Source organism: Puntigrus tetrazona, chromosome 5 (assembly GCF_018831695.1).
Source record: "Puntigrus tetrazona isolate hp1 chromosome 5, ASM1883169v1, whole genome shotgun sequence".
Taxonomy (NCBI): domain Eukaryota; kingdom Metazoa; phylum Chordata; class Actinopteri; order Cypriniformes; family Cyprinidae; genus Puntigrus; species Puntigrus tetrazona.
In genome coordinates, this window is record NC_056703.1 from 9,935,259 (window position 1) to 9,948,337 (window position 13,079).

The following is a 13,079-nucleotide window of genomic DNA, read 5'->3' on the forward strand; positions in this document are numbered from 1 at the left end:
TTGCTTGATCTTTTTTCCTCACTCTCTGAGTATAAATAAGGTTGTGTCCAGCATTTCCTGTGTTAGTCTGAGTAATCTGAGTGCTGGGTTATATATTTAACGGCTGTCTTAATAGTTTTATTGGTAATCCTTTTCTGTCAAGTACCATCAGTTAATGAATTAAGTAATATGGACTAGCAAAGAGCAATGCGTTTGTTACAGTATTTTTAACATTAGTATAAAAAAAATATTCCATATTAGTTCTTGTCTGGTTCATAAAAAAATATTACTTGTGCTGTCAAAAAATTAATTGCGATTAATTACATCCAAAATAAACGTTTTACATAAAATGTGTGTGTGTTCGCACAAGTAACTAGTAAGTTTTACAGTGAAATATCCAAGTCATTTTTTCAAATAAGTCACACGTTATTTTGTTTTTCTATTTATTCACTGACACGTCTTCTATACTCATGTTGAGAGAAATTGGAGTGAGTTGCAGGAGTACTTTTTTCAGCCTAAAATGTCAAAATGCCAAAATATTACTTTGGGATTGTTTTTGTTGTTGTTTTTTAAATAAAACAAAAAACAAAAAAAACACGCCTGGACCAGGTGACAAAAAGTAAAGCAAAAGATATTACATTATTTTCAATAAAGAGTAACTATATACAATTACGCAAACTTTTTATGGCATAAAGCAATATTGTAATGCATTACTTTTAAAAGTAACTTTCCCCAAAACTATAATCTGTCATTCAAAAAGTTTGTTTGTTGTTGTTGTCATTTTAAAGAAATTAAAGAATTAACAATTAATCCCTTTTATTCAGTAAAGACTGAATGTCATAATGTCAACAAATATCAAAAAATTGTAAATAATCACCAAACAGCTGTTAGTGTTGTTTTGGCAAATCAATGTGCGTATACATTATATTGTAAAGGTTCAGTATATCGCCCAGCCCTAATCAACCTGGGACTCTATTAATAATCTAGCTGTCTATAATATTGAATGATTTAACAAATTTGTCAGCTACTGAATAAAGTTGAAAGTCTCCTTGAAGGCCATATCATACCAGCCGGAGTGACTTTCAAACCACTTAAAAGACCAACTGCTGTTCACTCAGTGGATCCTGAACTCATGTGTTTAAAATAAGAATCTCTTGCTTTATGAGACCCCTGAGTCACTCCAGGAATGTGACCCCTTTACTCGGCATGTTCATATATAACCAAACAAGTATGTGTGCTTGACCCTCTCATTGAGAGCCTAAATTGAAACCACTTGAAGTGTGTAAAATGCACGGTTACTTGAAAGAGTTGTTCGGAGGCTTTAATGCTGACTTTTAATACAGTGGATGCCTCAAAGTAGTTTAGCACCACGGTTTAATCATTTTTGTGTCACAAGCTTGTTGATGGGTAATGATCGAAGATAAAGCTGATGATTATCTCTACGTTTCTACAGAAATAGGTTTATTTAGCAACTTATTCCAATATATGGAGTTCGAAATGTTGTTTAAAATGACATTTGAACAATGAAAGCTAAAAGTATTGATATTTTTATTTGACGTTCTCCTAGAGGGTTTAAATAGCCATCACTCTGTGTGGCAGGTAGCGCATTATAGGATCAGCTAAATTACTTTCGCCTGTTGTTTTCCCACTGATATGAAATGTGTAATATTTCTGTCTGGTCTCTGGTGGCTTTATTGACTTTATGTGTGTATGGAAGGACTCGTTTCTGCTCTTTATATTTATCCAGAGATTGGTGTGCATGTCCAGACTGTCAGTCTTTTACCTTATTACCAGGGCCCTGGTCTATTTACACATGTTGTGTCATAACAAGACTTGATTCGAGCAGAGGACTGGATAATGAGCTTTGAGTAAGTGAGCGTTTGGAGAGCAGCTACTGTGAGAGAATGTCTGTATGACACAGTAGGACAGCTCAGACCGAAAGCAGTGGTGTGGAGATGATATTTAATGCTAGTTATCAAAACAATGTAGTGTAGTGCAACAAATAGTTGGCATTTTGTCACTTTTTACTCACCTTTACCTGTATAGCATTCTCAAGCTCCATGCAACGTGACAAAAAGCATCAAAGGTACCATGTGTTCTAAAGTACATACTAAGTATTCTCGGGTCATGTGAGAGTTTTGTGTGAGAAACGAACCAAATTTACATGGTTATTCACTGATAATCTTCTCCTCCATTGGGTTGAAGCTAAATAATTGAAAGGTGGGTTGAACTCAGCAAACGAATTAGTCAAATTCAAGAACAAATCAGTCATACCTATTCTTTGAACTGGATCAGTGGATTAATCGAAAAGATCCAACTCAGTAGAGTGATTCTTCATGGATCTGCCATTGCTGATTATAATATGAACATACCATGGAGAGAAAATTAAATTTTGAGTGAGTATTTTGGATTGACTGTAGGAAACTTGGAACATTAAGTCATGCGGACTAGTTTTATGCTATTTTTATGGTGATTGTTGCATCTTTTGGGAGCTTAACAACTTAACTGTCTTTATTCACTTCCATTATATTGAGAAGAAAAATGGCCAGGATATATTCCACAGAAAAAAAGTAAATTGGGTTGGAACAAGTAAGGTGAATATTGATTGAATTTATATTTTTGGTGAAACTATTCCTTTAAAGCTAAGTTTTATGCTCCGCATTTTCCCTTTTGTAGTCTTGACTCTTCATGCTCTCTCTCAGGATCTCATTTACCAGATCTGTGTTGTTGTTAAGAACCAGGACTGACAGAACTTTGTGTTTGATCAAGCATATCAAGAGAAACAATATTGCATGTTTATTTTCTAGTCTGCAGTCCCAGATTTATTTATTTTTTTATAAATATAATCAGTGCTCGTTTACAAAGGTGATCCGTTTAAAATGTACTCTTTGCTGAGTCGCCACCTTTGAAAACTTCTAATGATGAAATTCATTACATTCCAAATCTGGGAGTGCTGCAAACCTAAGCAAACATCACACATCCTTTTGAGCAAAATCCTTCTCAAATATTCAGCGCTCATAAATATATTTATGAGACTAAAACAGTACATGTACGTTGCGTATCTTTCTCGTTGGTTTCATTATCTGTTGTTTTCTCTTTTTGTCTTTCTCTCTGCAGTAGTCCACGTTAACCTTTCCCGGTGTCTGTTCCATCGCTGTACCTCATCAGGCCTGAATCCGCTAAATCGTTCTGATTACTTTCGTTTTATTTATTTATCAACGCTTTTTCTGTTGACGTGTTTATACTGTTCAGCGACCACAGGGCGTTCTGCAGTCTGTTTGGTGTCAGACTCTGCAGTAGAAAAAGAAGCAAATTCATTCAGGCCGACTGCAAACAGATTCAGGCTGTTACTGCTAGATAAGACATGATGCTCTTCAGTACGGGGGTGTGTTTGCGCTGACTGTTGTTCGAAGTTTGAGAAGGATTCGGTTTTTAAGTAAAGTGTGTGCGAGCTCAGAGGTGGAATGTCTTCAGCTTTGACAGTTTATTGAAGCATTTCTTCTCAGAGTTTGCACTCGAATCTGGAGTTTCTTGGTGAGATTCAGTTCATGAAGTTACGATTGTCTAAGAGACGGACTTTTCATTACAAATTAGTCGCAGGTCTGTGGTTTCTTTTTTTTTTATTTAACTTTGGGTAAGGGTAGGTGGGAGATTGCCATGCAGCTGTCAGACATTTTTAATATTTGCTTCAATTTAAACAAAAATTGTTACAATTAAACTATTTTAATAAGCAGAAGTTTAGTCATTTATTTTGATACATTTTACATTTACATTTAGTCATTTATAAGGTCCTTTTATCCAAAGCCACTTACAAATGATTACAGAGTAAGCAATCAAAATCAAAAGATACACAGGCGCTATAAAAAGTCTCAGCTTAACGTAATACACGTAGCAAGGTTTTATTTTTTATTATATTATATTTTAAGAAAATGGATAGATATTTAAAAGAATAGAGCAAGCTTTAAAATTTGCAAAATTTGTTTTTACAATTACAATACGGAGTGCTAGAGTTAAAGATGGATGTGAGATGTGGTGTAGATGTAGATGTAGATGTAGATGGCTAAGGATTCAGCTGCTTACACTGAGTTGATTTTTAAGGTCTAATTCTCGCGATTAACAAACCAATAATTACAACTTTTGTCTCAATAAGGTTCAGGATGATTTAGGTTTAAGGTTGTAGAATATGGTCATGCAAAATATGTGCTTTATAAGTGCTAATAAGGAACTAGTTAATAGTGAGAAATGATTCCAAAGTGTTACAGTTGTTACTTATTTTCTGGCATAGTTTTTATGGCTACCGTTCAAAAGGTCTGGGTAATGAAATAAAGAAATTCAACCTGCGCCCTTTAATTTAACCCATTTGATTCTAGAGCTTACTTTATTACTTCCACAAGCGCTGCACTGTCCAACAATTAAAAATAGAACTCCTGTATCCGGCCCACAACCTAAAATGAGTTTGACACCTAGAGTGTAAAGTGCCCATCCCTGAACTCTCCCTCCGTCCGGCTTTGTGGTAAAGCCATTCATAGATTTGGATTAAAATTCTTTCACATTATCAGTTGCTGAATGCTGTCTGAAATCATTCTGCAACCTCTTTCCTTTCCTTTCTCATATTTAGCTGGCTGGAAGGACAAAAGGACAAAAGCTGAAAGAGAAAAGAATGGGCTGAGAGAGAGAGAGAGAGAGAGTATGGGTTAAAAAAAAAAAAAAAAAAGGAAAATAACAAAGTTTTGTGGAGAGTTGCCCCCCTCTCAGGGCTCATGCTCTTTTGGCATGTTGGCTGGGTGGAGCCTCCCTCTCTCTCTCTCTTTCTCTCTCTCTTTCTCTCTCTCTCTCTCTCTCTCTCTCTCTCTCTCTCTTTCCACTCCAGCTGCGTCTGTCTGTCAGCCCCCTCCCCCTACAATCCGTCTGACCCTTGTCTGCATAGATGCTCGGTGAGGAGAGGGAGAGAATGATAGTACAAAACTCTACGCTGTGAACAGGGCAACTGCCTTCTGGGAAGATTCTATTCACTCAAACGCGCACACAGAGCCCCCCTCTCCCCGTCCTCTACACCCGTCCGCCCCCCTCTCACTTAGTCTACCCCGAGGGTTTTGTTCCAGCACCGGGCAACTTTTTTTTCCCCTCCTACCACTTCTCTGTGTGTGAGCTGTTTTGTTTTGGTTCTCTTCAGCCGGATTCCTGAATTTATTGAAGGATTCATTGGACTGTCTAGAGCATCTCTCCTCATTTTAAAATCATTATTCGCCCTAACGTTTGCAGCATCCTCGCTCGGTGACGGAGGAGGCGGGTTTCTTCTGTCCCTGAGAGGATTACGAGCATGTGTTAGAAAGAGCGTGTGTGAGAAGGGGAGAGAGAGAGAGAGAGAGAAGACGTAAGAAGACGAGAGAGACGGAGTATATTCGTGCATGTGACCGTTGGGAAAGGATGGCTCTGTGGCTCTGAGCTGCCTCGGTTCTCACCGGACGTATTCGCATAATAAGGAACGAAAGGCTGACTGACTGACAGACAGACAAACTCCACTCGCAAGAGAGAATATTGTTCTCCTCGCGTTTCTCCCAGAGGCTTAACCAAACAGGATTTCCGTGATGCCGGCTGAAGTGAAGCAGGTCAGTTTGGGGATTCACTCGCTCTCATCCTCCTTTCTCTTCTGTTTGCTGTTGATTTGCTGGAGTGTATTTGTTTTTAAATGATGTCTTGATTTTCCTGCTCTTTAGTGGTTGGGTTCTGAATACCTTCTTTTTATTCTGCTTTACTAATCTTGCATTTTGATGTCGAATATCAACACGTCGCATCTTGAATACTGTTGTGGTCACATGCTGCGTACTGTCAACATTCAGTACACATCTTTCCAGAGCTGATTCAGATTCAGTTGTGCTCAGCTGTCAGTAACATTCTCATAACGACCAGCAGCACGTAAAGGCATCTAACAATTAAACTTAGGTGAACATGAGGATCCTTCAGGATTTGAAAGAGACAAAATAATCAGTAAAGTTGATGCAAACAAGCCCTGATTGAAGATTTACTGCTTTGCTTCCTCTTCTCCCTCCCTTCCTCCCCAGCACCGGACTCATCAGTGGTCAACTGTTTGTTTTCTTTGTTTTGGAGCTACCACATTGCCTGGCAAAGCTGTGAGGAGGTCAAAGGAATGTACTTTTTAATCGGCATGCAGGGATTTTCTAAAGACTCATTCCCGAAAGAGTGCTGTGTCATTCCATGCCCTAAAAATGTGCCAGGTCGGACAGTTAGGACATGTGAATAACAAAGAGGGACGGGCAGTTTTTGTGCTCAAATGGGTTCTGAGCTAATGAATTTTGTGAAAAGACATTCTTTCAACCATCCGTTTGGCTGTGTTAATCTGTTCATGGCTGTCTCACGGATGATTGGTGCTACATAACTGGCACTGGAGAGGCAGCTGCATTTTAAGATACGCTAAGCATAACAAAGTCTGAAGGCGCCGAATTTTGCAGCGTCTCCGTCCGTGAACCCCTACCTCCACAGGATGGACATTCTTGCCATTCTTTGGGGTTCACCGCATGCTCTGTCTAACCTCCGCTCACCTCAGAGCATTCCTTAAGACTAGCACCTGCTACGGTGAGGTCAGACGTGTCACACAAGATCAAGAGGCTCTGCTTTCGGCTGGAGAGTCTGACACAGTTGATGTTGTTGTCTGTCATCTTAGTTGTTAGATAAAGCCACTGAGTGTGAAGACATAAGTTCTCTAAACAGTTGCACCACTTTTTGTATTAGAAGCTGTGAATGTGTGTAATTGTGACATTCTATTGGTTGTGTCTCAAAACATCTAAAAAAGTCTCAAAGCCTAATGTTTTTCTGCACTGTACGTGATATCTCGCTTTGTTTTTTAAATGTTTTATTTTTAAAATAACAGTTCTGTCATGATTTTATTTGTGTCATAATAAAATATGACCTTTTTTCTACTATGAAATGCAAAATTAATTATTATTTAAAATTTTATATTATAAAATTATTATTATTATTGTAATTATTATTTATTTAATTTTATTTAGCATTGTGTTTTGTTTTGTTTTATACAATGAAAGTCAGTTTCTGTGGTGTTTTGAACTGCCTTTTTGTTATTTTTGACCAGTCAGTGTTTCTTATGGAATATATACTGACTGCTTTACAACTCCTGTCTTCTGGATGCTCTTCTACTTTGGCACTCTGCAATGCATCTTGAGTGTGAAGTTCGACATCTCTATAAATGATACACATTCATGTTCACACGTGTTACACACATGAGACCAAAAGTAAATGCCTGCAATGTCTTTCCCTAACCGACATGCCCTGCGGCCGTGTTACAGTGACTCCCAATCCAGCTGAGCTTACCATCCTCAACCCTCAATTACTATGGGGTGAATCAGCCTGCCCGAGTTAAATATAAATGTCTGATACTTTAACGGAGGGAGGCAGTGCCGTTACTGCAAAAGAGATTTACCCTCATCAAAACTGAACCAGCCATCTCTAGACAGAAAAATAATTTCTCTTTCAAAAAACCATTTACATTTCATTTAGACGGAGACTATTGACTTCCACAGCAATTGTACGCTGTTTGCTTATCCCCAGAGTGCTTATTTTAAGTTTTGCTGGTATTTCCAGAAGTTATTTGCCTAGTTTATGCAGGGAAAAATTGAGTGTGCAAACTTCAGTGAACTGTTTTAACCCCCATTAGTTCTGTGGTTCTTTCTCTTCCTCTTCATTCACCTTCCTGTCAGGCCTCGCTTTTATAAAGCCTTGGCCATTCACTGTACCAGGGATCAGTATTTGAAGACATGTAGAGCAGAAGAGGCTGATTGTGATTGTGAATGCTGCTGTAAATGTCAATGACCCAAAAGATCTCTGCTGTTGTGTTCATCCAGGCCATCAGGTTTATTAGGCCGGGGTGGAGTAGGAAGGCATGGCGAAGAGGCTCCAGATGTCCCACTGCAGCTGTGCTGTCCAAATCAGGGCATTTCAGAATCGCTGGCATGACAGAACAAAGATCTGCTCCACCTCTTGAGTGGGTGCCAGAGTTTTGGATGAGGTGATGGCTTTAAGATAATAACCGGGCCTCCTAACCACTCATCTCCGCTAAGTATCTGATGCCCTTTAGATGCCAAGTTGCAGCTGATTTTGGAGCAGCAGCCAAACCACACTTGTGCTGGCTCACGGGTACCTGTGTTACACTGGACGTGCCGTGAAAGTTTGGCATGCTATCAGGACGTCCATCACATTGTGCTGTCCAGTAACCCAGTTGGCATGCTGACTACGTGCCCGATATAGACCTGCTTTACTTGCCTGCATTTTCTCATGCGATACAGAGCAGCACCAGCTGACCCTTCCATAACACCCTTGTCAAACTGCCTCTTGCTTCTTGGCTGCTCAGTCTTATTCAGTCAGACACCCTTTCAGATGGATGTCTGTTCTCACACTCGGTAAGCTGTTTCCAAAAGTGCTAATCGAGAAGATTGTGTGTTAATGAGCTGAATATTTGTTAGCATGAAGCATTTAGCCTCTATACCCCTCAACGGGCCTATAATATCATTATACATTCATTTATTTATCTCTCATTAAGTCGATCTGAATCCCGTATTTATTGTTAGGCCTATGAACAGCATTGGTTTTTGACAAATGATGTAGTGGAAACTGAGACAAAGTGTTTTTTTTTTTTTGCTATTATTGCTTTTCTCTTTTTTATGTACTATTTTAACATTTTTTTTTTTACTTTTTTGTCACACAATGTCTCTATTAGAATGATACATTTACCATATTCTTTAGTAAACAGGCTGACTGATACATTTTGTGTTTACTTATGGTCTTGAGTAACTTTACGGTTTGATATTTCTCACATTTGCACCAATTTGTATGATTAACCATCAGTCAGATCCCCATATTAAGTTGTAGATGTGTTGGCGCTAGCTAATTTTCAGCTAAACCATTTCATGGGAACCCAGGCCTCTCTCTCTGTCACACACATCATGCCTTTCCTGTGCCTGTTTACTCAGCCCCACTGTTGTGTTTGTTTGGTAATGTTTCTTTTCCTCTAGCTTGTTAGGTGGACCATCCTCGTGTAGTTGTCTGTTTGTATGGACGCTCGCGAAAAAATGAAATAGTTTAGATTAGAATGATAGCGCCACAACAATCCTGTCAGTAAACATAAAGGGCAGAAGGGTGACGCTCAGAACCGGAGGCTGTGTTTGTACATGTGTGTGTGTCCAGGAGGATAACAGGTGACGACACAGGATTAGCGGGAATAGCCCCAGAGTGCTATCTCAGATTGTTTGGGTTCTCCTATATCTAGCTCTGGTGAATCTCTTCCTCTTTCAGCGCTGTCCGAACGACTTGTAACATAGAGAAGAAGAGAGAGATGAGTGGGCAATGTGAAAGAGCACATATGTAGGTAAAAATGTATGCGCAAATCAGTATTTGTGTATTCTTTTCCCTCCTTTTTTTTAACGAATAACGGCTGTAATTGGCTGGCGGCCAGCCAGTGAGGCCATAGGAAAGAGGGAAAGGTGCATATGTGACACTTTTGCAGGGTCTGCCATGGCAACAGCTCTGGATGAAGAGCCCTCTGCCCCTGGATCTCATGATTAATGACACTGGCCTGCTGGATGCTGGCGGACAACATTGTACCACTGTGTGTTTGCTTTTGTTTCATTAGTTCACTGAGAAAATGGCAGTTTTTCGGCCCGTCAACTGAAACACACACACACATAACACAGTCTAGCCCGACTTAAATGGTCACTGCAGCTCGCGAGAGAGAGCGGATGAAGATTTATCCATTCGGGAAAGGGATAGTGACGTTGATGCCGGAATAGATTTTAGCGTTTTTAGCTGTGTAGAAATATTTCTACAACTGGGCTGCTGTTGAGAGACGATATGCTGCATGTTAGCAGCTTTGACTGAGGAATCCTCTCATACACAATGAAGCTGTTGTGACTGCCTCAGATTGATAGACTCACTGTGATCTGCGTTCTTTAGGAGACATTATCCCACCTTTGGCCGCAAGGATCGATTAAGAGCTTCAATGCAAATTCAATGCTCCCTCTCTCCCCCTTACTTTGCCATTACTTCCTTGAGTTCACACTTGTCCTTGTTAAAGTCTTCAGGCTACATTGACGGTAATGTATAGACTGTTTTGTGCCCCACTGATAAGGTAAGAGGCCCTGAGGGGGAGGTCATGTCCTTTAAATCCCGCCTTGCATCTGCAATATTGTGCTGTACTAAAGTGGACCACATGGCTTCCCGGATGAGTGGCGATTTGTGCCACTTTCTGGTCTGTTACATTTGCAGTTTTCTTTAGAATTTTTATTGAATGATGTTCTCTAATGGGAAGGTTGGGTTTGGGGGTTGAGTATTGATCTTGAACTCTTGGTAAAGGTCTATACTGTTCCAGGACCAGCTTTGTTCAGTTTTGTTCCTTTTTATGAGAAAAGATGGTCTGCGCTCAGTGAATAAGTAGCTTGCTGGTTCTCCATCATGCCATCTGTCTGTGATGGTCCTGAGGGATTAATGATGTCTTCTGACAGCTCTTTAGCGTGTGCTAGTCACCACATACAGGCATGCCAGATTAGCTCTAACAGTTTGGGGAGGGGTGGCGATTTCCTGGATGTTTTTTTGTTTTTGGGAATTCACTGCATTTTATCAATATTTTGATGTTACTGCAAACATACTCAATGGATTTACTCAATGAATTCACAATGCGTTTATATTCTGGGGTCTGTTTTTGCAAAAGCACTGTCAGCTAAATATGGTTGTTAGTTCCATTTATCTCTATTGTTAATGACAACTTTATGTATTCTTACGGCTTTGAAATTATTAATATTATTAATTATATATAATGTATATATGTTTTTATGCATAAATATAAATATATATAAATTATATTATATATAAATATATAAACCTCTTATGTGTGTGTATATATATATATATATATATATATATATATATATATATATATATATATATATATATATATATCTTATATCTGATCTTATATAGTATTATATATGAGAGAGATAGAAAGAGAGACAGAGAGACTCCTGAGAGTTTCGGAGAAGTTTTTCCATAAGTCACAGAAACAATAGAGTAAACGGGTTTAACAATAGTGCAGTTCAGATCTGCAGGGGGGAAGCTGTCATATGCTGTTAGCTGCATTTGCTCAGTATTGTTACTCATGTCATCCATTTCTCCTGTAGATGTATGAGCCGTTTGTTCACACTGTGGTTCAGATGGAACAATAGTGCAAAGCACTGCATTGACGCAAGGTTGTGTAATGAACCTTGACTAGATATGCACCTCTGACCGATGTTGCCAGGATAGCTGCCTCTCTCTTATTTGTTCATTCAGCAGGCTTTTTCATTAGCCTTTTCATTACCATTGCTCATTCTTACTCTAAATATTAAAGTTCAGCTCGGGTTGCTGCTTTGAATGTAATGTTATCTCAAACGGGTCTTGTTGAGTTGTGTACTATTTAACCCAGCAGATTATAAAATTGGCAAAAGTAATAATAGACAGCCATATAAAGACATGGGGGGTGGGATCTTTTGACTTGGGGCCACCCAGAAGGCTCTGGGGAGAATCCCTTAGCTTCATGGTGGTGACTTTAGCATCATAAATCTAGTACTATTTTATTTTTTTGTTTTATCTCATTGTCTGCATTTCTTGTGTAGACGAGGTGCAACATCATGTTTTAGGACACGAAAGCTTTCATCTCATCACACATAGAGATGACACTGAGGAAAAACCTTAAGATGAAAGAAAATCAGTGCCATGCATAACAAGCATTCTTTCACCCGGACAGAGAGACCCTTCCATCTCACCATGTGAGGTTCGAGTTTCTCCACTTGATTGTTTAGGTCATTCAAATGACATTATAGTCCTTTTGATCACAGAGAGGTATGTTTTGTTTTTCTCTCGGCCTATTGTTTGTGGTAACCCGCAGCAAGGCAAGCCAATCCAATCCGCTCGCTTGACCATCCAAAATTAAAGGTTGAGAATGTGCCTTGTGTGTGCGTCTGGATGGAGGAGGGCTTGAGTAAGGATTTAGTGTGGATTTGTCAAGCACAGAGTTCAAGAGGCAAACAGCAATATTTTTCTTCAAAATGCAGCGTGAGCAAGATCGAGGCCATGCTGAAGTTCTCTGAGTTAAAAAAAAAAAGTACAGTTCACAGACCTTCACTTTCTCTTGTATCACGCTGCAGCCCAGAAAGATTTAATCCTGTAAGACCACTCAGACACTGCTTCTACATCCACTCTCCCTGCTTTAGAAGAGAGACCTAGGTGAGCCATATTGGTTTGCATTACCAAAGTCTTTTAAGAGTATAATCCATTCTTCTCCTCCACCTCCACCTCCTGCCTCAACAGAGCCCCATATTAAAGCTACTATTCTGTTGGAGGCCATTTGGAGCTAATTTATGCCATAAACTCTGTTAACGGCAGTGCAGAGGGACAGTGTAAATGACCTCTTGTGCACGTCGTGCCCTGCATTGGTCTCGCTTGGCTTAGTCACAAGAGGTGCTCATCTCTTTCTTCATGTTCTTTCTTTAGCCAGACACACGTTAGGTATATCATATATTATAATATATGTATGTATATATATATATATATATATATATATATATATATATATATATATATATATATATATATATATAAAAGCAACATTCTGTCTCTCTCATTGCATGCTTGTCTGCCACAGGATGGATTCTGATTGGCTGTCAATGTTTTTAGCGTTCATCAGCTGGAAAAAAAAGTTGTTTTGAAATTGATTCCAAGAATATAATTTCTCTGTGGTTTTATCATTATAGCTGTGGTGTTGAGCTTTATAGTTATCATTCTTGGTATAAATGGGCGTTCATGCTTAATTTTTTTTTGTAGAAATCCTTTTTTCAGTATTCTTTGAAGATGAAGTTTTAAAAACTGAAATAGAATTAACGAAATTGAAATCTTATCAAAGGCATTATGTGCCTTTTGATGTATTTAATATGAATATAGACCATTAAGTGTCCTTGGTGAATAAAGGTATTCATTTTTTTTTTTTTTTAATGCAGTATAGTATTGTGCTTGGCTCTGCCGCAATCAAAGTAGAAAACAGA

At 38.9% G+C, this 13,079-nt stretch overlaps 1 protein-coding gene across 12 annotated transcripts in view; it reads left to right on the forward strand.

The window, feature by feature from the left end:
- Positions 1-13,079, forward strand: part of arvcfb (ARVCF delta catenin family member b) — a 164,408-nt gene that overhangs the window by 71,629 nt on the left and 79,700 nt on the right. The window contains exon 1 of one of the 12 annotated variants that reach the window (XM_043238606.1): positions 4,942-5,588. The exons of the other annotated variants lie outside the window; for them this stretch is intronic. Coding sequence (XP_043094541.1) covers positions 5,568-5,588 — 21 coding nt within the window. The 5' untranslated portion in view covers positions 4,942-5,567. Of the gene's footprint in view, positions 1-4,941; positions 5,589-13,079 lie in introns of those variants that run through there. 12 annotated transcript variants of the gene reach the window in all.